At 38.7% G+C, this 22229-nt stretch overlaps 1 protein-coding gene across 1 annotated transcript; it reads right to left on the reverse strand.

Moving 5' to 3' along the window:
* Positions 1–3423: 3423 nt before the first annotated feature.
* On the reverse strand, positions 3424–6481 carry LOC144652653 (uncharacterized). Its single transcript, XM_078512733.1, has 2 exons — positions 6094–6481; positions 3424–4244 (listed from the first exon to the last, which is right to left on the reverse strand). The coding sequence occupies exon 2, from the start codon at positions 4060–4062 to the stop codon at positions 3658–3660; it is 405 nt and encodes a 134-aa protein (XP_078368859.1). The 5' UTR covers positions 4063–4244; positions 6094–6481; the 3' UTR covers positions 3424–3657.
* Positions 6482–22229: the final 15748 nt, after the last annotated feature.

The raw sequence follows: 22229 nt of genomic DNA on the forward strand, positions 1-22229 counted from the left end.
CTATAGTGACAAAATAAGTCAGGCTTTGAAATTTCTGTATTTCTTTTTATCTGTGAGGATGTCATGTGCAACTAGTCCACTATCTGTTTGCACAAGCTTGAAAGATATTGGGATATCTGATCTTTGATATAAATTTATGTACAATGATAAAGAAAATGCACCAAATATTTTAAAAAATTGAATTCCCTTTTGTGTGGATTAGTAACAGAAGTTAAATATTAAAAGGGAAAACATTAAACCAAACAAAGGTAAACAAAGTGAAAGTCGGCAAGTTCACCAACTACTTCTCCACTTATATTTCTTGTCTTTTTGTACCACATGTTTGGTAACTTCTCATGATGCTGGTTCACAATCAAAAGGACTGTATCTTTCTAATGGTTGCGTTTTATTTTCTTTCAATCTCGTTTACAATGTTACCCTCTCAATTTCTTTTCCGTTCTGAATTTAAGCTTTGCATCAATGGGTTATACATTCTGAGAAGTGGAAATGCAATCATACTGGTTATGATTACGGCCCCACAAGCTTCTAGCTTTAAACACAAACCGTGTATAAATAAAGTTGCTTTACCTTTACCTTTTTAAGTCATGTATAAAAGTCACCATCATGCATGTCATTACCTTTGTATTCTTCAAATGCCGTGCAATAACAAACTCTAAAAGCTGTAGTGCACATTTATGGAAGCGATGCATTTTAGAGATTTGCTCTGACGAAAACAAGTTTGTGTGTGGATGTGCTGGTTTCACATCGTGTTTGCCACTATCTGCAGGAGAATTCCTAAATGTCTCGCTGTCGGGAAACATGTCTCAGTGGGATATTTTCGTGGAAACCATGCGAAGGATAAAAATATTTAGCTCAAGAAAAACGAATTTTAGTAGTAAAATCTACAAACAGTATTATTAAAAAGGTGCAATCGATAATAAACATTAAGTCTGCCAATGCAGAAATTTCTTAGGACAACAGAGACATATAAAAAAGTGAAAACATGGATAGCAGGTAAGTGTAGTGAGCGTTTCGACACAGTTTGCATTTCACTTGCTTGCCGTGTCATTTAGCTTGGTGAGTGTGTCATTGCGCTCGCTTAGCGTGTCATCTAGCTCGCTGTTTTTGTTATCCAAATCCTGACACACTTCTTTGTTAGAATGGACACGGTTTTTTTGTTTTTTCCGTGCCATATCAAACGAAAATTTTAATGAGTCGTGCGTTCTGACACGGTGCTAACGTGTTAACAGAATTTTCTTTTGTTTAGGGTGTCAAATTAGCGTGCCCGTGTCATCACCTTTTTACCTGTTTTCCCGTGGAGGGTCACAATTGTAACACAACATGACAAGGTTAAGTCAATAAAGTTAACAAGTCGTCAGATTATTTACCTTTTGCGCCATACAGATCCATGCAGCAATTATAAAAGGCGTATTTGAGCTCTTTGTCCAAGCCGGTGCCGTAGACGCATGCGATGCATGACTCAGTCTCATTCTGTTGTCCCAAATCACAGGCTAGCTTATAATCTGCTGGATTTTTTTTTGTTTTTTTTTTTGTTGCATTTAATGAATACTTAATTTACAACAAAGGCACTACATAAATACAATTAACAAATAACAAATAAGATAAAAATACATAAATGTCAGTGTGCTCCCTCTACAGAAAATTGAAATTAACTAATATATAATTTGATGTGGATGTGTACCACATGGGACTTTTTCTTCCAAAAGCCTTTTCTGAATTTGCTTTCTTCTAACACTTCCGAACACTTCTTTAATATAAATAATATAATTGTAATAAAGTTTTGGGGCACATTTAAAAAAACTCAATGTGCTTACATTACTATGTAAAAAATAGATTATTTAGCACCTATATAGTGTTATAATTGATGTACAATGATTAAGAAAATGCACCAAATATTTTAAAAAATTGAATTCCCTTTTGTGTGGATTAGTAACAGAAGTTAAATATTAAAAGGGAAAACGTTAAACCAAACAAAGGTAAACAAAGTGAAAGTCGGCAAGTTCACCAACTACTTCTCCACTTATATTTCTTGTCTTTTTGTACCACATGTTTGGTAACTTCTCATGATGCTGGTTCACAATCAAAAGGACTGTATCTTTCTAATGGTTGCGTTTTATTTTCTTTCAATCTCGTTTACAATGTTACCCTCTCAATTTCTCTTCCGTTCTGAATTTAAGCTTTGCATCAATGGGTTATACATTCTGAGAAGTGGAAATGCAATCATGCTGCGATTTAATCTTGGCTTGCTTTATCCCTTTAAAATATCTAGCTCATAGTTATACTTATTAGCCAAGATGAGTACGTGAGCAAAGGTTATGAGAATGAATAAAATGATCATGATCACCAACTTGAAATGGTTGTGATCTTTAAACAAATTCTCTCAACTTAGGTAGCAGGGTTGGCAGTAGGCTTTTGAATGGCAGGTTCCATCCAAAAAGAAGGCAGCTAGGGTTTGTGTGGAGTCGCAGAGCAGCTTGACATGATGCATACTGTGCATCGTTTGGTGAGAGTATGGGGGGGGGGGGGTGGCCCCCTGCCCCATTGGGATAACCTTTTGAAAACTGATTTCCAGACATTCAATATGGGGCTATATATTTTGGTCAAACATTGTGTAAATTTGTGGATGGTTTTCCCACTTTTTTGGGGTGTTATAGTTTTGGAATGTACTTGAATGTGATACTGGTTACGGTTACGGCCCCACAAGCTTCTAGCTTTAAACACAAACCGTGTATAAATAAAGTTGCTTTACCTTTACCTTTTTAAGTCATGTATTAAAGTCACCATCATGCATGTCATTACCTTTGTTTTCTTCAAATGCCATGCAATAACAAACTCTAAACGCTGTAGTGCACATTTATGGAAGTGATGCATTTTAGAGATTTGCTCCAACGAAAACAAGTTTTCTATGATCCTGCTGGTCTCTTTCTAGTGGCTCGAAGAATGCCTGATAATGGGTCATCTATTGAGATTGTTCCATTCTTTTTCAGCAATTCCTCCTGGCCTGTGTCGTTGGCTAATGACTTCATAGTCATAGGGACGGTCTCACTTGATTTGGTCTCCTTAGACATATGGCTTTTCCCTTTACTATTCAGTAATGCCAGGACTTGCAACAATATTTTCCTCTGACCTAGGCTTAAATCCTTAAATCCTTATTGATTAACTTCAAAGCTTCCTCAAGATCATTATTTTAACTGTTTGATTGTCCCCTACTTAAGACCAGAATCTTTGCACCCCTGTTTGAAATTTTTCTCCTTGCAATTTTTCTCCTTGCAATTGTTGGAACTCTCTATTTTTGAGGTACTGCTCTCTATTCTTCAATCTTAATCTTTCTACATTTTTCACATAATTCATAATTCATTTTTTTCACATAATTCAAATTGTTTGGACAGGGTCAGTCCCCAGCAGGTAATCACACTTTTTGCATTGTCAATGAAATTGTCAATGACGGTTCATTCTCCCCTTATCTATCACTGAATTTCCTTAGCCGATGTTTATTGGGGACTACCACTAGTTGCCTTGTTTCTGGCTTAGGTGGGGTGCCTTCTGCCCATGGGTACCCTGCTGTAGTGACCCGGCTTGCAGTGTTTTTAGCAGGTCATGCACTTGCTTTTAAGTTCCTCAAGTTCAGGAATGGCTTCTATTACCCTTTTATAATTCCTATGTAGGCCGAAGATTTTTTTCAGGTTCCTTTAGGTCACCCTTAGGGAACAACTTGGTCTCTTCTTTTGCGGGTCCTTCCAAATAGGAGAAAATGAAAGTTGCTTGTTTGGACGGGGGTAGTCCTCTAGAGGTAACCGCGCTTTTTGCGTTGTCAATAAAGTCGTCAATCGACAGTTCGTTTTCCCCTTGTTTACCACTGAATTTTCTAAGTCGATGTTCATTGGGGACAACCACTAGCTGCCTTGTTTCTGGCTTGGGTGGGGTGCCTCCTGTTCCCGGGGTGCCCTGCTGTTGCGAGGCGGCTTGCGCTTGCAGTGTCTTGAGCAGGTCATGCGCTTGTTTTTGTTGTTCCTCAAGTTCTTCTAGTTTGGTCTTCAGTGCTGCCACCTCCTGCCCCGCCATCTTGGGAGTGGCTTCTATTGCCCTTTTATAACTTCTATGTGCCCTTTGTGCTTTAAATTTGGAACCAATATTCTCACTAACCCCACTCCTGGTACCAAAATGTGACCAAGCCAGGCAAGCAACAAATGACAAATGTGAACTCCGTATATGTTTATTTATTGGCCAAACAATATAAAAACGACCTACAAAAATAGGCAGAAACAAAAAGACAGAAATCCAGTAAGTAAGCACAAAAGGCAACAATAAAAGGCTAAAAAAAGGTCAATAGCGCTAAGAAACAAACATGCGTAAATTACTAAACTGCGAGTCTAAAGATAACAACTAAAGGGAAATGATATCTAAAGCAACAACAAGAAACTACAAATTAAAACTATGCGAGTAATGAAAACAAACCAAGCGAGTGTTATGTTACGCAAGGGTGAAACTGACAACAACTCATGACTAGTAATACAGGTGTTCAATTGATACAGGGTTGGGTCCCATGCGTCTTGGATATCGTTTCTTCCTTTTTGGGGACTGCAAAGGTACACAAGCTGTCCTTCCTTAACTGATGGGTCAAATCTTTTCTTGTCGTTTGCAGCTTTCCTGACATCTGCTTAGTGTCTTGAGTTGCTCCCCTGCATTGAGGTATGCATCTCTCAGGCACTCTTTATGAGTGGCAAGCCAGTCATTCTCTGGTTGTCTGCATCTTCTGTTCCGAGTAGTAGGCCAGCAAACAAACTCTGGTCCCTTAGAAACATCGGATATTAAGGCGAGTAACAAGTTGAGGAGTCAGTGACCAGCTTTGTTTTTTAAGGGATGACATAGTCAACGTTTTATGCCCGATCAGCCCTTGGATCGGTTTTCCGACCGATCAAACAACCTCTTGCCCAGAGAAAGGTTTAGGCCCAGAGGGGTAGCGACATAGAAAGTACAAGTGCTTTAGTATACGTAGGTCATCATACTGCCCTGGTTAAGCTTCATGTTTTGAAGAACACTCATCACTTCATGTACTGATGATGCCACAGTCTCCTGAATAGCAGACATTTGTGCCAGAATAATGTTTGTTGCGCACTACCAGAAGTCTCAGTGCATTTACAATTTTAATTAAAAATTGACTAAAAATATAAAAACCCGATGTAAATTAAAATATGCTTCTTAAAATATTGTAATAACAATTGTAATAACAATTTACGTTGATCCTGAAGTCTGGGTTTATCCTTATGAGTTCAATTCAAAGTACTTTTTCATGTTCCTGACCTCCTGTAGTGTGATTCTGTCGCATTACATTTGTATGCATTAGCCTTCCTTCTTGCCTAAGATAACTTTCATTATGAGTCCTTTATTCTTCTGTCTTAAAAGTTCGATCATAAAGTCTGGGTTTCTCGTAATGAATTCGATTCAAAGTACTTTTTTCATGTTCTTGACCTCCTGTAGTGTGATTCTGTCACATTACATTTCTATGCGAGCTAATGTAGTCATTAGCCTTCTTTCTTGCCTAAGATAACGTTCATTATGAGTCCTTTATTCTTCTGTCTTAAAAGGTCGATCATAAAGTCTGGGTTTCTCGTAATGAATTCAAGCCACATTTGCCTCACAGTTGTACTTGATTCAAAGTACTTTTTTCTAGTTCTTGACCTCCTGTAGTGTGATTCTGTCGCATAATGTAAGGTATAACATAGTCAATATCCTTCTTGTCTCCGTTAACTTTTATATCTACATCTATATTTTATTATGTCGGTAAAAAGCCCATTTGGATATCACACCAACGTCTAAAAATAAGTAAAATACAATATGTACATGTATAATAACTGAAAAATTCTAAATGTAAAAAAGATTCTAAAAATTCTAAAAAAAATATATATATTATTTTAAAAATTCTAAAATTCTATGGGTAAACAACTAAATAAATAAAAATGACATGCCGCACATACTTTCTAATTGCTACCTATGTAATCGCGCAGTCCAGACTGGAAACACGCAAGGGAGTCAGACTCAAGAATCGCCGCATGGAGTGCAGTATTACTGACATCAAATAAAATACGTACCTACCTAACTATTAGGAGTCGTTATTCTTTTGTCTTGAAAGGTTGATCTTCAAGTCTGGATTTCTCCTTATGAATTCCAGCCACATTTGCCTCATTCGAGGAACTAACCCAAACATATCCACTGATGAAGACTACAGAAAAAGCGATAAGGGCCCTTAAAGGTAAACAACCAAAAACATCAGTGTGGGCAATCAGTCCCTTTCATCAAAAGACTCGAACGGAAGCAACAAATGCCCCCTTCTTAGACAAAGCATTTCCCTCAATGCCAAAAAGTTGAGAAAGATAGATATTAAAAACAAGGAAATTCTACAAAATTGATAAAGCTCATAAAGCCTTAAAATTCATATTTCTAATGAAATAAGCAAAATGCGAAATAAGCAGACAAGTCGTCTTTGTACCGCAAAAAGTTGAATACTTAGTCATGCAGTGACACTTGATAGTGTCATACCCAATCCATACAGCAAATAGTGAAAAACTACCAAAATATACTGCAAAATATTACCAAGATATCACGAAAAATATTATATAAACAAAACTCATCTAAGATTCTTCAAACATATTATCGTATCGAGCTTTCGCGGCGAAATACCAGACTTAATCCGGTTATTCCTGAGTGGTGTAGGCTGGTTAGTTGCTATGCTACTAAGTAGTACTAGTGAGCAACAAGAGCTCTGTGTTAATTGATGTCCTCTTGAAAAGCCAGCATTCGATCTCGCGTATTTGCAAGTTATCTGTCAGTAATCCTCTCGTTCTTCAGAGAGTTACTAGGTAACCGATTACCTCTATTGATCTGCAGACGTTCAACTCACGCAACCTACAACAGCTTAAAAATGTTCTCAAAGAAACAATTTACTTTACAATTTACTTCGCGCTCTCAACATTCTACAAGACAGCACGGTTTTCGAGGGATCTTAAGGGTAAGCTGTTTCTGTGATATCAGAGTAAGACCTCCTAGCCCTTCCGCGTTCAGCATTTGGCGTTGCACGCTGTGCACCAAGCTCATCAAATACAGCTTGCCGAATGCTGAGCCTCTGCTCGTCATTAGGGTCGTAGGCTGGCACCAGATGTCTTGCCAAGCTCGAACTATCGGGATTCGCTTGGTTCTGTTCGAGGAAAGATCTTAGCTCCGGGTTTGACCAAAGATCTATCCATGAGTCAAACTCGGAGCTATAATTTTTCAACTGAACGAGAACCTGTATACTCTTCTCCGCGGAGATCTAGCACGTCTTCCACCTACCAGAGCTGGTTGGGGTCTTCATTTTCTTCGACTGCTTCATCGTCCGTCGAAAAGTCTTCCACAAAGTCATGATCTCTCGCCGTCATGATGATGTGGTTGCGTGATACTTCTTGGCGCAATTGCGCCACAATCATTATTTAAAGTGCACTGGTGGCAGATCTGAGGTATAGGTTTTCGCTTGTCCGTCGGTTTTGACGAGAGATAAGGCAATTGATATTCAACCTAATCCATTAACTTAATGTGCAAAGCGGCATCGTGTATCATTGAATTTTGAAAGTATTGTTGACAGAATACGCAAAGGTCCTGATCTTCAGATTCCTTATAAGGAATGTGGCCGTGCAGGCTCATGGAAAAGTTTGATACGCAAATTACCAATGTTCAATAATAAAAATGTACATAAAAACAAAGTTTATCTAAACTATGATTTTTTTCTGATGGGTATAAACTAAACGAGCTCGTGCAGCTCATTTCTATTTCGTCATCCAGGCAGCGACCTGTGTTGTAACAAGCCAGTCATAAAGGGAACCCGCTCCTGGAACAACAACTGGCCACAGTAAAGGCACTGAAACAAATGTCGGAGGATATTTTGCCTCTGTTTAAAACAACTCAACCAGCCACAGGGAAGGCACATCCACTCAATGGGGTATTTGCAATTGGTAGAACTCTTTAGTGTCTGGCAAAAGACAAAAGTCCAGTTACTTATCATATCCATAATTACTGAAACAACTAGAGAAAAGAGTAACGTAAAGAATGAAATATCGTCAAGCTCAGAGTAACGCTGTTCAACCATACTTTGAAAGCTTAAGGCACTCAAAACTGCCATTAGGTCTTCAAAAACAAAAATTCCCTCAAACTCTTGAGACACAAGATGAACAAGGTTTCGCACAAGGCAAAGATGCATATAACTTCAAGGTAAACAAAACCTCACAAAAATGATTAAAGCCATATTTAAAGAACCATTCTTTCAGTCAAACCTTTGCTGTAGTACTTGCTTGCTAATTTTTAGTTAAAACTGCGTGAGTAACTTTGGAAAAAACATCAGTCATGACAAGAACATTCTGTCATGCATCTGTGGCTGGCTACAAAACGATAAAGTCTGTGGCAAGGAGATGTTCTATTGCTGGACAGACACGGAGAAGAGGTTGCTGAGATGTGGAGCATACACTCTTGTTAGTCCAGGCTTCCACGTCGTTGTTCATTCGGGAGTGTCTTAGGTTTCTTATCTATTTTCGTGAGGAGTGGGTTTTTGACTTGACCAGTAGAAGTGAAAACGTCTAATGATGGGGTCTGTCATCTACATTTCTCCTAAGTCAGTCAGGCTGTAGGTAGACAGAGCAGCGTAAGTGTAGAGCCTCTACTGGCTCTACACTACAGGAAATTTGGCTGTAGCTGTTTGGGATGTCATTGGTAAGCATGTTAAACAAATTTGTTCAGGGGCATCCCAAGGCAAACAATCTATAACGGTGTTTAGCATTTAATTGATGCTTTGTATCAATCGTTCATGGGCCTCATGGTTTGGGGACAGACTTTACTTTACTTTACTTTACTATCAATCGTTCTTGGAAATTAATTGCCTTAACAAGGTTAAGATTTCTTTTAATACAGCAAGGTTTAGTTTTTATATTCCGGCAAGATAATTGTTCCAAATATCAACCACCATGCTGTGACTGCTGCTTTCTTCAGCCTGAGCAGCAAGCTCAGTCTCTTCCCTTTCTGTTATAATTACCTTTCATTGTAACTCCTACGACGTAAGGAGACCAGGTACACTTCTGTCTGGTAGTGGCTGGGGTGTCCTTTAGGACTAGTACACCACAGCTAGGTACTCTTACCCCATCGACCTCTGTAGACAACTCCAGGTAGCCCAGGTACGGAATCTCAAGCTTGTTAGTGGCACGCAGGGTCAGCATTTGGCCATCTCTCACTCGTCCGCAAGTCGCCTTAAGTTTCTTATTGTAGAAGTCTTCCGTCACGAAGGACACCATGGAACCTGAATCCACAACGCATGACACGTCGACACCACCAAGTTTGGCTTGGACTACCTCCGACCATGTGTATCGGTGTGTATTCTACTTAAGAGGTAGCCCTCTCTCCCCTGGATTTTTCTTGTTTAATGCCGGCAGCTTGCTCTGCTGATAGGACTCGTCTTAAAAAGAAAAGACACTCCATCCAAATAGAAACCAACTTCCTCTTTCCAAAATCCTGGATTGTTATCCTCTTCTCTATTCATGCGTCTTGCGTATTGCAGGTGCAATATACTGTCGCTTGCCGTAAGAAGGCCCTTTTTGCATTTTATGCCTTAATCTCTGTGGTATACGTAGGTAGTGGAAATTCCATTACTGCATGAATACGTTCTGTTGGAACAATGTGTCAGAGACAGTCAGCCTGAGGTTTCACAAATGACACTTTCTGGGTTTCAGACGAAGGTTTGCTTCCCTGAGGTGTTTTGAAAACCTGTTCAAAGTGGAAAAAGATTAATTGGACATTGATGTACAAAAGGCAGATATCCCATTCTCAACCCCTTTAAACAAAAAAACCTTTCTCAACTTAATTTTCATCACATTATTGTTCATCAGTTTCATTATTTTCTTTTTGAATCTCCACAAACCAGCAGTGATGACCCATTTACATTCAAAAGCAGGTGACCATGGTTTAAAAGTGTTGAGTTGTCTGCCCAAATCATGAGATGCTGTGTGCACTTGATACGTTTCAAAAAGTCTTGAGATCTGTTGGTTTTGGCCCTTCAGTTTAATGACTGTTAGTAAACCCTAATGACCAGTTCATCTTATCACACCAGCAACAGTCACAGTACCCTACCGCTGACAGGACTGCCTTACTGTTTAAAACATTCTTGGTTTACTATGAGAAAAAAACGTTTAATTTTTTTTGGTAATTTTTTTTAATGCACGTACATGTACTGTGTTCATTCTACATAAATATCAGCTTCACAGTGTTGAAAGATAACGCAGTAATATTATTGTCTTAGTTTGTTAGGCCAGAGTGTGGCTTTTTCTTTTTAATCCTATTCTTATATACATGTAAGGTTATATGTTTTTCTCACCTTTTCTCCATCCTTCATTTTATTTACTACTAATTAGTACAAATAAACCCAAATTTTTCTTACCCACAGCCACTATCTTTCATCTTCTTAAGTTTCTTTTTCTTTTTGGTAAAGCAATAAATGCAGACAATGTGATCGCATGGTAGGACCACCCAATCCATTATGAAGTGAAGTGAAGCAAAAAATACAAACTGAAAACATAAAAAAATCAATAAATTATTGAAATGAAAGTATTATGTACAATTGAATGCTGCCGACAAGAAACAGAGGGAGAGCGGCTATCAGAAAACCTTACATTCGGTTTCTTGGGTCGTCTCCGCTGTTTTGATCGACTTCGTCTCCCTTGTGCACTTTTGGCTGCGGGCAACGAGCTGCGCTGGTTACGGGCATCTTGCCTGGAATCTCGACAGCGTTGCTGTTTCCGATTTTTGGAGATTGATCTTTCCCATTGTCGTGGACTTTTTATGGGCCGATGGAGTTGCTTTTACTGACGGAGAAACTGGGCTGAGCTTGGAGACTTCCTGTCAAATGGCACATTGTACCATGTCATGCACTGACTGTCCGTTAACAGAAAATTCAGTTTCTATGTGTTCAGTTATTTTTAGTTTCGTTAGCAGCTCTTTTTATATTCTCTGCTACCCGTTTAGAGCCTCGTGAAGCCTGATGTTTCTTTTTTCTTCATTGACATCATTGGTATTTTGATCACAATTTTTGCATGTATCCTGCCTTGATTTTCTAAAAACTGAGCATTTCCTTCAACTCATTATAAAATATATTTCTGAAAGATGTAAAACTTAGAACTGGTTCTTTGTTTTGTAGTCTAAAACTGGTTGTCTTTAAATCACAGTTTTCTGTAAGGAACTTACATGTAATAGACCACATTTTACGCATTGAAATTTTCCAGTCAGAATACCTTTTAGCATTTGTCTTCACTTCATGGGAGCAGATAAAGTCAATGACTCTGTTCTTCACAAAGAGTAAAAACTTTCTTGGTGCCCTTGTTGATCTTGTCATATACATGGACTATCAGGATTATTTATTTTTAGCAAAACCTCTATCTTAATTGCTACCTGATAATCCAGCATTTCCTAAATGCAGTCTTGCATACCTTTGCCAGTGTTTCCTACTGCTTAAAGGATGACCTTACTGAGTTTGGTTTTTCCTTTTTTATCCTATTCTTATATAAGGTTATAAGGTTATGAGTTTTTCTCCATCAGTCCTTCATTTTATTTACTTTTTCTTGGAGCCCATCTTTGTCAAACTCAAGATCCTCTGATCTTGGGAAGTTCCTTTGTTTCTTTAATTGGCCATTTTCTTCCTGCTGCTTCCTTTTGTTTGTCATTGGTGCTGTTTCTTCTGGACTTTCAGAAAAGTGACAATAGCTGCTCCTGGCACTGATAAACGAAAAAAATAAACTAGAAAAATAAAAGTAAACAGGAATGACTAATGGATTACACCTAGTAGAAAAAAAATGCAAAACAAACCAAATGTTTACATGCAACAGGGAGAGATCAATGTCCATCACGACAAATGCAGAGGTGACACCCCTTTTCTTGTGATGTGGCGTGGTGTGCAAGAAGGTGTACTCCATTGGGTTGTGTGTGATTCGCGCATCATGCTTGTGGATAATACCAAGCAGCTTGGGCAGGAATGGCGTGTTGTCGATGGGCGCGTATCTTGAACGACTGTACTCCATCTGTGGCTGTGGCGGATATGTTGTTCCCATCTCTGTCAGAAATGAAACTGCTTCTGCTGTGAACTTGCCTTCAACGATCACCAATGCAGACTGGAACTGGTGCTGCATCAACATGCTGGTCCTGTCTGTCAAAACATCGGTTGTGTTGCTGAATGGTGCGATAAACACTTTTGTGAATTCGACAGAGGCAAACATGTCGAGCATCAAACAATAAGTCATCGCCATGTTGAGCACAGAGGCTTCATTCTGCGAGAACAAGACATCTGTGTTCGTTCCGGCGACAAACAAATGGCTGTTGTTCAGCAAGCATGTCTCGACGCCATTTGAGACCATTGTGTTTGATGTCTCGGTGCAGGGTGACATGGCAACGCCTGTGTTACCAGCTGCGCTGGTTACCGACATCTTGGCTGAAATCTCGACGGCGTTGCTGTTTCCGATTTTTGGAGATAGATTGATCTTTCCCACTGTCTTGGACTTTTTATGGGGCGATGGAGTTGCTTTTACTGACGGAGAAACTTGGCTGAGCTTGGAGGCTTCTTGCTGAACGGCACGTTGTACCATGTCACGCACTGACTGTTCGTTAACAGAAAATTTAGTTTCTATGTGTTCAGTTCTTTTAGTTTCTTTTAGCAGCTCTTTTTATATTTTCTGCTACCCGTTTAGAGCCTCGTGAAGTCTGATGTTTCTTTTTTCTTCATTGACATCATTGGTATTTTGATCACAATTTTTGCATGTATCCTGCCTTGATTTTCTAAAACTGAGCATTTTCTTCAACTCACTATAGAATATATTTCTGAAAGATGTAAAACTTAGAACTGGTTCTTTGTTTTGTAGTCTAAAACTGGTTGTCTTTAAATCACAGTTTTCTGTAAGGAACTTAATAGACCACATTTTACGCATTGAAATTTTCCAGTCAGAATACCTTTTAGCATTTGTCTTCACTTCATGGGAGCAGATAAAGTCAATGACTCTGTTCTTCACAAAGAGTAAAAACTTTCTTGGTGCCCTTGTTGATCTTGCCATATAGATGGACTATCAGGATTATTTATTTTTAGCAAAACCTCTATCTTAATTGCTACCTGATAATCCAGCATTTCCTAAATGCAGTCTTGCACACCTTTGCCAGTGTTTCCTACTGCTTAAAGGATGACCTTACTGAGTTTGGTTTTTCCTTTTTTATCCTATTCTTATATAAGGTTATAAGGTTATGAGTTTTTCTCCATCAGTCCTTCATTTTATTTACTTTTTCTTGGAGCCCATCTTTGTCAAACTCAAGATCCTCTGATCTTGGGAAGTTCCTTTGTTTCTTTAATTGGCCATTTTCTTCCTGCTGCTTCCTTTTGTTTGCCATTGGTGCTGTTTCTTCTGGACTTTCAGAAAAGTGACAATAGCTGCTCCTGGCACTGATGTACGTCTGTTGGAAAGCAATTAACATATCACATTCAGAACGAGTAGGAATCAAGGATGTTCTTATTGTTTATTGAAAGCCAAAACTCATCAGCAATACAGCAAGCGAATAAACGAAAAAAATAAACTAGAAAAATAAAAGTAAACAGGAATGACTAATGGATTACACCTAGTAGAAAAAAAATGCAAAACAAACCAAATGTTTACATGCAACAGGGAGAGATCAATGTCCATCACGACAAATGCAGAGGTGACACCCCTTTTCTTGTGATGTGGCGTGGTGTGCAAGAAGGTGTACTCCATTGGGTTGTGTGTGATTCGCGCATCATGCTTGTGGATAATACCAAGCAGCTTGGGCAGGAATGGCGTGTTGTCGATGGGCGCGTATCTTGAAGGACTGTACTCCATCTGTGGCTGTGGCGGATATGCCGTTCCCATCTCTGTCAGAAATGAAACTGCTTCTGCTGTGAACTTGCCTTCAACGATCACCAATGCAGACTGGAACTGGTGCTGCATCAACATGCTGGTCCTGTCTGTCAAGACATCGGTTGTGTTGCTGAATGGTGCGATAAACACTTTTGTGAATTCGACAGAGGCAAACATGTCGAGCATCAAACAATAAGTCATCACCATGTTGAGCACAGAGGCTTCATTCTGCGAGAACAAGACATCTGTGTTCGTTCCGGCGACAAACAAATGGCTGTTGTTCAGCAAGCATGTCTCGACGCCATTTGAGACCATTGTGTTTGATGTCTCGGTGCAGGGTGACATGGCAACGCCTGTGTTACCAGCTGCGCTGGTTACCGGCATCTTGGCTGAAATCTCGACGGCGTTGCTGTTTCCAATTTTTGGAGATAGATTGATCTTTCCCACTGTCTTGGACTTTTTATGGGGCGATGGAGTTGCTTTTACTGACGGAGAAACTTGGCTGAGCTTGGAGACTTCTTGCCGAACGGCACGTTGTACCATGTCATGCACTGACTGTTCGTTAACAGAAAATTCAGTTTCTATGTGTTCAGTTCTTTTAGTTTCGTTAGCAGCTCTTTTTATATTCTCTGCTACCCGTTTAGAGCCTCGTGAAGCCTGATGTTTCTTTTTTCTTCATTGACATCATTGGTATTTTGATCACAATTTTTGCATGTATCCTGCCTTGATTTTCTAAAAACTGAGCATTTCCTTCAACTCACTATAAAATATATTTCTGAAAGATGTCAAACTTAGAACTGGTTCTTTGTTTTGTAGTCTAAAACTGGTTGTCTTTAAATCACAGTTTTCTGTAAGGAACTTAATAGACCACATTTTACGCATTGAAATTTTCCAGTCAGAATACCTTTTAGCATTTGTCTTCGCTTCATGGGAGCAGATAAAGTCAATGACTCTGTTCTTCACAAAGAGTAAAAACTTTCTTGGTGCCCTTGTTGATCTTGCCATATACATGGACTATCAGGATTATTTTTTTTAGCAAAACCTCTATCTTGCTTCCTGATAATCCAGCATTTCCTAAATGCAGTCTTGCATACCTTTGCCAGTGTTTCCTACTGCTGAAAGGATGACCTTACTGAGTTTGGCTTTTCATTTTTTATTCTATTCTTATATAAGGTTATGAGGTTATGAGTTTTTCTCCATCAGTCCTTCATTTTATTTACTTTTTTCTTGGAGCCCATCTTTGTCAAACTCAAGATCCTCTGATCTTGGGAAGTTCCTTTGTTTCTTTAATTGGCCATTTTCTTCCTGCTGCTTCCTTTTGTTTGTCATTGGTGCTGTTTCTTCTGGACTTTCAGAAAAGTGACAATAGCTGCTCCTGGCACTGATGTACGTCTGGTGGAAAGCAATTAACGTGTCACATTCAGAACGAGTAGGAATCAAGGATGTTCTTATGCAATTGTTTATTGAAAGCCAAAACTCATCAGCAATACAGCAAGCGAATAAACGAAAAAAATAAACTAGAAAAATAAAAATAAGCGGGAATGACTAATGCATTACACCTAGTAGAAAAAATTACAAAACAAACCAAATGTTTACATGCAACAGAATATTGACAATATTACAAGAAAGGAAAATAAACTTTAAAAAGTTAAGAACATGAAGGAGTAGCATTGTAAGCAAAGCACAACTCTTTCAAATGGTCAGGCCAATCCCCCATCTCCTCTTCTCCTCAGCAGGTGAGGTGCGCAACAGCTCATGCAAGGTTCGGTTAAATCTTTCACACTGGCCATTTCCTTGTGAATCGCCACAGTGAATTTTGTGAAGACATCAGTCAGCACCAATACATTCTCTCGACTGTCCTCCGATGCTGGTTCTAGCTGAGTGAAATCCATGGCCAACACTTCAAGTGGCTTTGCAGCAATAATGCTAAATAATAAACACACTATCTTTCTCAACAATGTCACCTAGATAGCTCACCAGCTGTAAAGTTTGTTGTGTCTCTTGCTTCCTTTCTTCTCGGAGGGTTTTCTTCCTAGGTTCAAATAGTCTTTCAGACTTGCAACAGCTGCAGCAAAGCGGCACTCTGATCTCTTGGGATGGATGGAAGGGAGGTTGCCTATTCGGCACACTCGTCAGCCGGTCTCGTCACTCCTAAAACATGGACTCGGATAGCATCCTTCAGCAGTCCCATCTGCACTCTCTCAGGAATTCTGGTGGTATCAGCATCAGTAGCTAACATTTCAGCAGCATTGGTTGTGTGGTGTCCGGCATCCTATCTTTCTTCAGCATTGCGGCATCCTCTATTTCTTCAGCATTTCTCTTGCAAGAGTCACCCACCTGATCCGGCTCAGGGCATCAGCATTGGCATTGTGTCTGCCAGGACGGTACTCGATCCTGAAATTGAAGTTAGCTAATTCAGCTGTCCACCGCTGTTCCACCTCTTTCAGCTTACTCTTGGACTGTATGAGGGTCAGGGGGTTGTTTTTGGTAAAGACCACATACTCGGATCCGCAGTCCCCTGCTTGCATAAGCAGTAGATCTTTACACTTGAATCCCACTTCTGACACCAAAATGTAACAGTCGGCTGCGGAAAGGCTGGTAGGAACAAGTAGGATTCAAGGATGTTTTATGTTCTTATTGTTTATTAAAAGCCAAAACTCATCAGCAATACAGCAAGCGAATAAATGAAACAAAATAAACTAGAAAAAATAAAAATAAACGGGATTAACTAATGGATTACACCTAGTTGAAAAAAATACAAATCAAACTAAATATTTACATGCAACAGAATATTGACTATATTACAAGAAAGGAAAATAAACTTGAAAAAGTTAACAACATGAGTAAAAAACATTAAAGTAATTCACAGATTACAAAACAAAATTATCTGTGGATGAGTATAAGAAACTGCAAAATAAAAAAGTGACTAATAACGTTACAAGAAAATAACAAAACCTAAAATACAAGTCGAAAACTGCATTATCTTGGAAACGTGACATGACAGAAATTACGTACACTTAATGTTAAACTATTAAAACTTAGTAATTGATTTTGACAGAAATGCCTGATGCGTGTTGCACAAGCAATTTGCGTAGCGAGAAATAGTAACTCTGAAAAAAGAAGAATAATTGTACAGTGAAATGGGACTTAAAGGCTAGAACACGACCAAAACAGGAATTTACATTTACAAATGCAGGGTTAGAGTTAAAACTAGGTAAATAAGTTAAACGGGAAAAAGGTTAATTTGCGAACAAACAGCCCTACCCCAAAAAACACAAACATGACTCGAGTAGTCAAAAACGAACGAAGCAGTTCGCATGTAAAACTTGAAAAGGAATCGTTTTTCGCCAGCTAACTCTTTAGAGCCTTGATTGTTTTCCTCTTCTATATTCATGCATGCCTCTTGCGTATTGGAGGTGCAATATACAGTCACTTGCCATAAGAAGGCCCTTTTTACATTTTAATCACTGTCCCGGTATACGTAGATAGTGGAAATTTCATTACTGCGTGAATTTTCTCATGATTTGGTGTAATACGTTCTGTTGGAACAATGTGTCAGACAGTCAGCCTGAGGTTTCACATATGACACTTTCTGGGTTTTAGACGAAGGTTTGCTTCCCTGAGGTGTTTGAAAACCTGTTCAAGGTGGAAAAAGATTAATTGGACATTGATGTACAAAAGGCAGATATCCCATTCTCAACCCCTTAAATAAATAAAAAAAATGTTGTAAGGTGTAACACCAAGATAAAGGCACATCTCGCTAAACGGAACAGCTACCTCAAAAAGGGAATAATAATTACTAAACGAAAGAAATAATTACATGCTACGTAAATATTAAAAGTCTACAACCGAGGCATTGAAATAACATTTTCTTACCTGCAGTTAGCAGTGTACTTGTTGCCAAGTATAGAAGAGCTGGCCCACTTCACCTTATGCCCGTTCTTGCACAACAACTCAGCCCTCATAACATGACCGTCCATCACACCGCCGTCATAAACATATTCTGACCCACAAGCACAACCTGCAGTAGTTTGCTGTAGTACTACAGCGAGGCTATCCCGCCCACATATAAAAAACTCTTCCTCCTCGCGAGCTTGAGACAGGATTTGCCTACAATCAGTGCTTCCCGACACGGCCACTGACTCTGGAAGTTGATTTTTTTCGCTTCTTGTTGATCATAAAGCTCAAAAACAGACTTTGTGCAATTAGCCTGCACTTCAACCGACTTCATTTCCCTTGCAAATTCACCCGTTATTCCCTCATATCAATCCATTAGCGCTATCAGCAAATCGGCATTTGTCCACCCAGATTGTAAATTCCCATATTGCGGAGACGCACAAATCTCTCGTTTGTAGCTTGCATCTCTTCCTCTTTGGAAAAACTGAATTGAAGATACAAACTAAATTGCGGCTTTCTATAGGCTTTTCTTTTTGTTTTTGTTATAATCTTTCTGCTATCGCACTTGGCTTTCAATGGTAGTGAGGGAATGACTACTTTGGAATAATTGTTTAGTAAAGTCACTTTGCTGTTACACTGCGTAGCCTTATCCCTGAATAATGTGTAATGAGAATGCATCACTTGGGCAAGATCCTCCAAGGATGAACCAACTGTTGTAGAGTCCAGGTGAGATAAATCATTTGTCCCCAGCTATAAAATCACAAGGTAAGGCTGGAAGGATTCTAGCGCATGTATATCAAAAACAAGAACCTTAGCTATTGTTCTCCTTCCTATGCCATGCCACTTCACAATGATCGGCTCTGCTATGCCCAGTGATAGAGTAAGGTTAGACAAAGAAACTATGAAGCTGTGTAACTGACCGAGAATTAGAGCCCTTGGGTAAGTCATGTTCTAAACTGGAGAAATGAAATTGCCTCTGAACGTAGAAGAAAGCAAGACTTAATCGAGAAAATTCTCTAATGTGTACTCCATGAAGGTTACGAAGAATCGAGCATGAACGCATGTCTTAAACTCTCCTTGTGTGATGGGAATAAATTGCGGAATTCAAGATATTCAATTTGATTACAGATGAACGGATATATGCTGAATTCCAGCCTTCGGAACAGCCACATGGTAATTACGATAAGATAATACTAAAATGTTTACTACACTAAAATGTTTACTAAGCTTATGTCGGCCTCTACATAAATGACATTATGTTGATGTCCATAATCTCGTGGGTTTTTTTGGCCAATTAAATTTTCCTGTACTGTTATATTGAGATCTGTTGGTTTTGGCCCTTTAGTTTAATGACTGTTAGTAAATCCTAATGATCGGTTCAACTTATCACATCAGAAGCGAACACAGGACCTTACTGCTGAAAGAAATGCCTTACTGAGTGGCTTTTCCTTTTTTATCATATCGTTATATAAGGTTATGTGTTTTTCTCATCTTTTCTCTTATCCCAGTTGCTGGTGTCTAATTGTTTTGAGTAGTTGTCCTTGGTTGTTGTAAGCTTCCATTTTCCAAAGTGGTGTGGAAGGCTTTTGGGGCGCTTGATATACGATTGTTTGTCTATTGTACATCGTTCTTGATGCTCTTGAGAATCTTCTAGGTAGTTTCTTAACCAGTTGTCATAGTCATACTCCACTTGCCAAGTTGGCGTTAGGAAGCTGTGTTTAACTGCAACTCAAGCAAATCCACATCCAAAGAGACAATTCGAGCGCCAAATCTTACAGTGTTGGCTCGAAGAATTATATAAAGAACATGGCTTTGTGTTGAATATTACCTTAACATCAAGTCACTCCTGTATGAAACTTTCCTATGGAAATCTTTGAGATAATTTTAATCTTCATTAAAGGTGATAAAATCTACAAAAATCAGAAAAAAATCAGAAATGGATTGCTACTCACTACTTCATAGCTCAATTGAATTTCATACAAGATATTGCACATGTCATTTATAAAGGTCAGCGAAGGCTTATAATATGCTGTTAGCAATAATCAAAAATTTTATTTTATAAACCTACAAAATCACTAGACCAATACTGGTACTTGTTGTGCTGCGCCACCAGGAACTGGAGCAGGTTGTGGAATTTCAGCTAGCGCAGTGGTGACTGGATGTAAGGCAGCTGCAGCCGGATTTCTTTCATGCTCATGAAGGGTAACCCTACAAGCTGAAGGTGGAGGAGCAGGGGTGCAGCCTTGTTCTTGGTGATGAGGGAGTTCTTGAAGCTTAATTGTTTGGTTGCATGTGGGACAGTTAAAATCGAGCTTTGAAATGATGGTTTTTGGCACGAAGGGAGCTGGTTCTTTATAAGAATTAAATTAACACAAAACATATATCACTCTTGACTTTGCTGTTTGCGTTTTTAAATTTCTCTGTCGCTTATGAGGTATGATTCCCCTATTTTCAGGGTTGTTTGGATAAAGTGTTCCTTCAATTTTTTTTTGAGCCTCAGTGTGTCAAGTTTAACATGAAGGAACTGTGTTGATAGCCCGACAAACTCGTGGTGAATCGACTTAGAAACCAAGAGGAAACTTCCATTTTTGCATGAAGGGAACTATGTGCTCCTCTAACATGTACATCTTAAAATTTATCGTGGAAATATGTCATCAGCGTTTTGATAACGTTTTTTGTAATGAAGGATTAAACGAAATACAGTGAGTTTAAAATCTAAAAGAGTAAACAAAATAGGAATAGTCTTTTGTTAGAATATAGTTTTTGCCATTAACAGCTTACCCAAACACAACCGTACAGGTGTTTTTACAGTATATGAGTGGTTTTTTAACACCTTAACGCAAATGTCGATGTGATTGCCAATAAAACTGTTGCTATGGTATGCCATTCCATGGCAATGTACCATGGTTTTGGAAGAGAGTGGGCATTAAAAGAAAGCTAATTTTATACTTACAAACAGAACATTACTCGTTTGACCACTGTCAATGACAGTTGTCATGCATTCCAAACAAAGTAGTGTTGGCTTGTGGTTTCCACTGGCTTACCTTTGTAGGCAGACTAAGCTTATCAACTCGTTTTCATATTAAAGGGAAATGAACTTTCTCGGCAATTCTGATTGAGGAAAGTGACAGCAAGTACTTGTTAGGTTTTCTATCCCGTTATAAGATAACGCCATCTATACATGTGAAATGTTGTTAGAAATCATCAAAATGTTTCTTTTTCAAACTAATTAGAACAAATAAACCAAATTTTCCTTAGCCACAGCCACACTCTTTCATCTTCTTAAGTTCCTTTTTGTTTTTCGCAAAGCAATGAATGCAGACAATATGTTTGCATGGTAATACCACCCAATCCATCATCATCCATGTAGCATGAAATACTGAAAACATAAAAATAATTCTATAAATTATTGAAATAAAAGTATTATCTACAATAATAATAAAAATAATAACAAGAACAATAATAATAATAATAATAATATTTATTATTATAACAAGAAAACAAATTCTTTAGGATCTTTCATGCCAGTGCAGCAAACTTGGGACCGAGCTTGTTTATGGAGCAAGATAAACAACTGGCGCAGAAAATATGTCATATATGCCATTTGTTCTGCACAGGCTGATCCATGACTTCTTGGTTGTAGTTCATTCATTGTAGTCGTTTATTTATTCCTTTTGGAAATTTACATGTGTCAACCATATATGTCCATGACTTTTGTGCCCATAAATTGTGACCTTCCCATGAGATTGTTCCATTTATTTCGTCATAAGGTCTAGCCATTAACCTTACTGGGTATTAAATAATAGTATGGGGCCCATCCTCCACCCCTCTGACACTACCCCACGCCATTCCCTCTTAGGCCATGGTAAAAGGGTATGGATTTGTTTCTGGCGAAGATTGAAACCAATCGCACTTACTTTTCTTCAAATCTAGCTTGTGGCGAAGGTCTCTCTCACCTTGCTTTTTATGAGCTTCGTCTGTGGAGTAGTTAAAATTTAATAACTTTTCTCTACCTCCTTTTTGTGTAGGTTTTTATGTTGACATTGTATACAACCAGATCCTTAACTACTTCACCTTCCTTTGTCCTACCACCTAATTGCTCCCACCACAGAATATGTTGTAGCAACAAGCATAGCATTAGCAAAACGTGAAACTATATATAATTAGGCTGCATGTCATGTTCCTCTGCAAAAAAGATACACATTTCCGTCTTCGCTCACTAGTCTTTTACCATCTGAATGAAAGAACCAGTGGAATATGCCAAGTGCATTCTGCTCCTCCCTCCACTTCTTGACTGTCTGCTGTGTTCTACACATTAAAAAAGATATAAACCTACAGTATGCCATCCTTAAACAAGATTTTAACCGATGAAGTTAACCATTCATCAACAATAACAACCTTTATTTGCATGACTATAAG

This window comes from Oculina patagonica, chromosome 4 (assembly GCF_052425735.1).
Source record: "Oculina patagonica isolate OP01 chromosome 4, crgOcupat, whole genome shotgun sequence".
Classification (NCBI taxonomy): domain Eukaryota; kingdom Metazoa; phylum Cnidaria; class Anthozoa; order Scleractinia; family Oculinidae; genus Oculina; species Oculina patagonica.

What these genes read in the sequence shown, in the direction of transcription:
- LOC144652653 (XM_078512733.1), bottom strand. Translation starts at nt 4,062, where the DNA reads ATGGCGGGGCAGGAGGTGGCAGCACTGAAGACCAAACTAGAAGAACTT.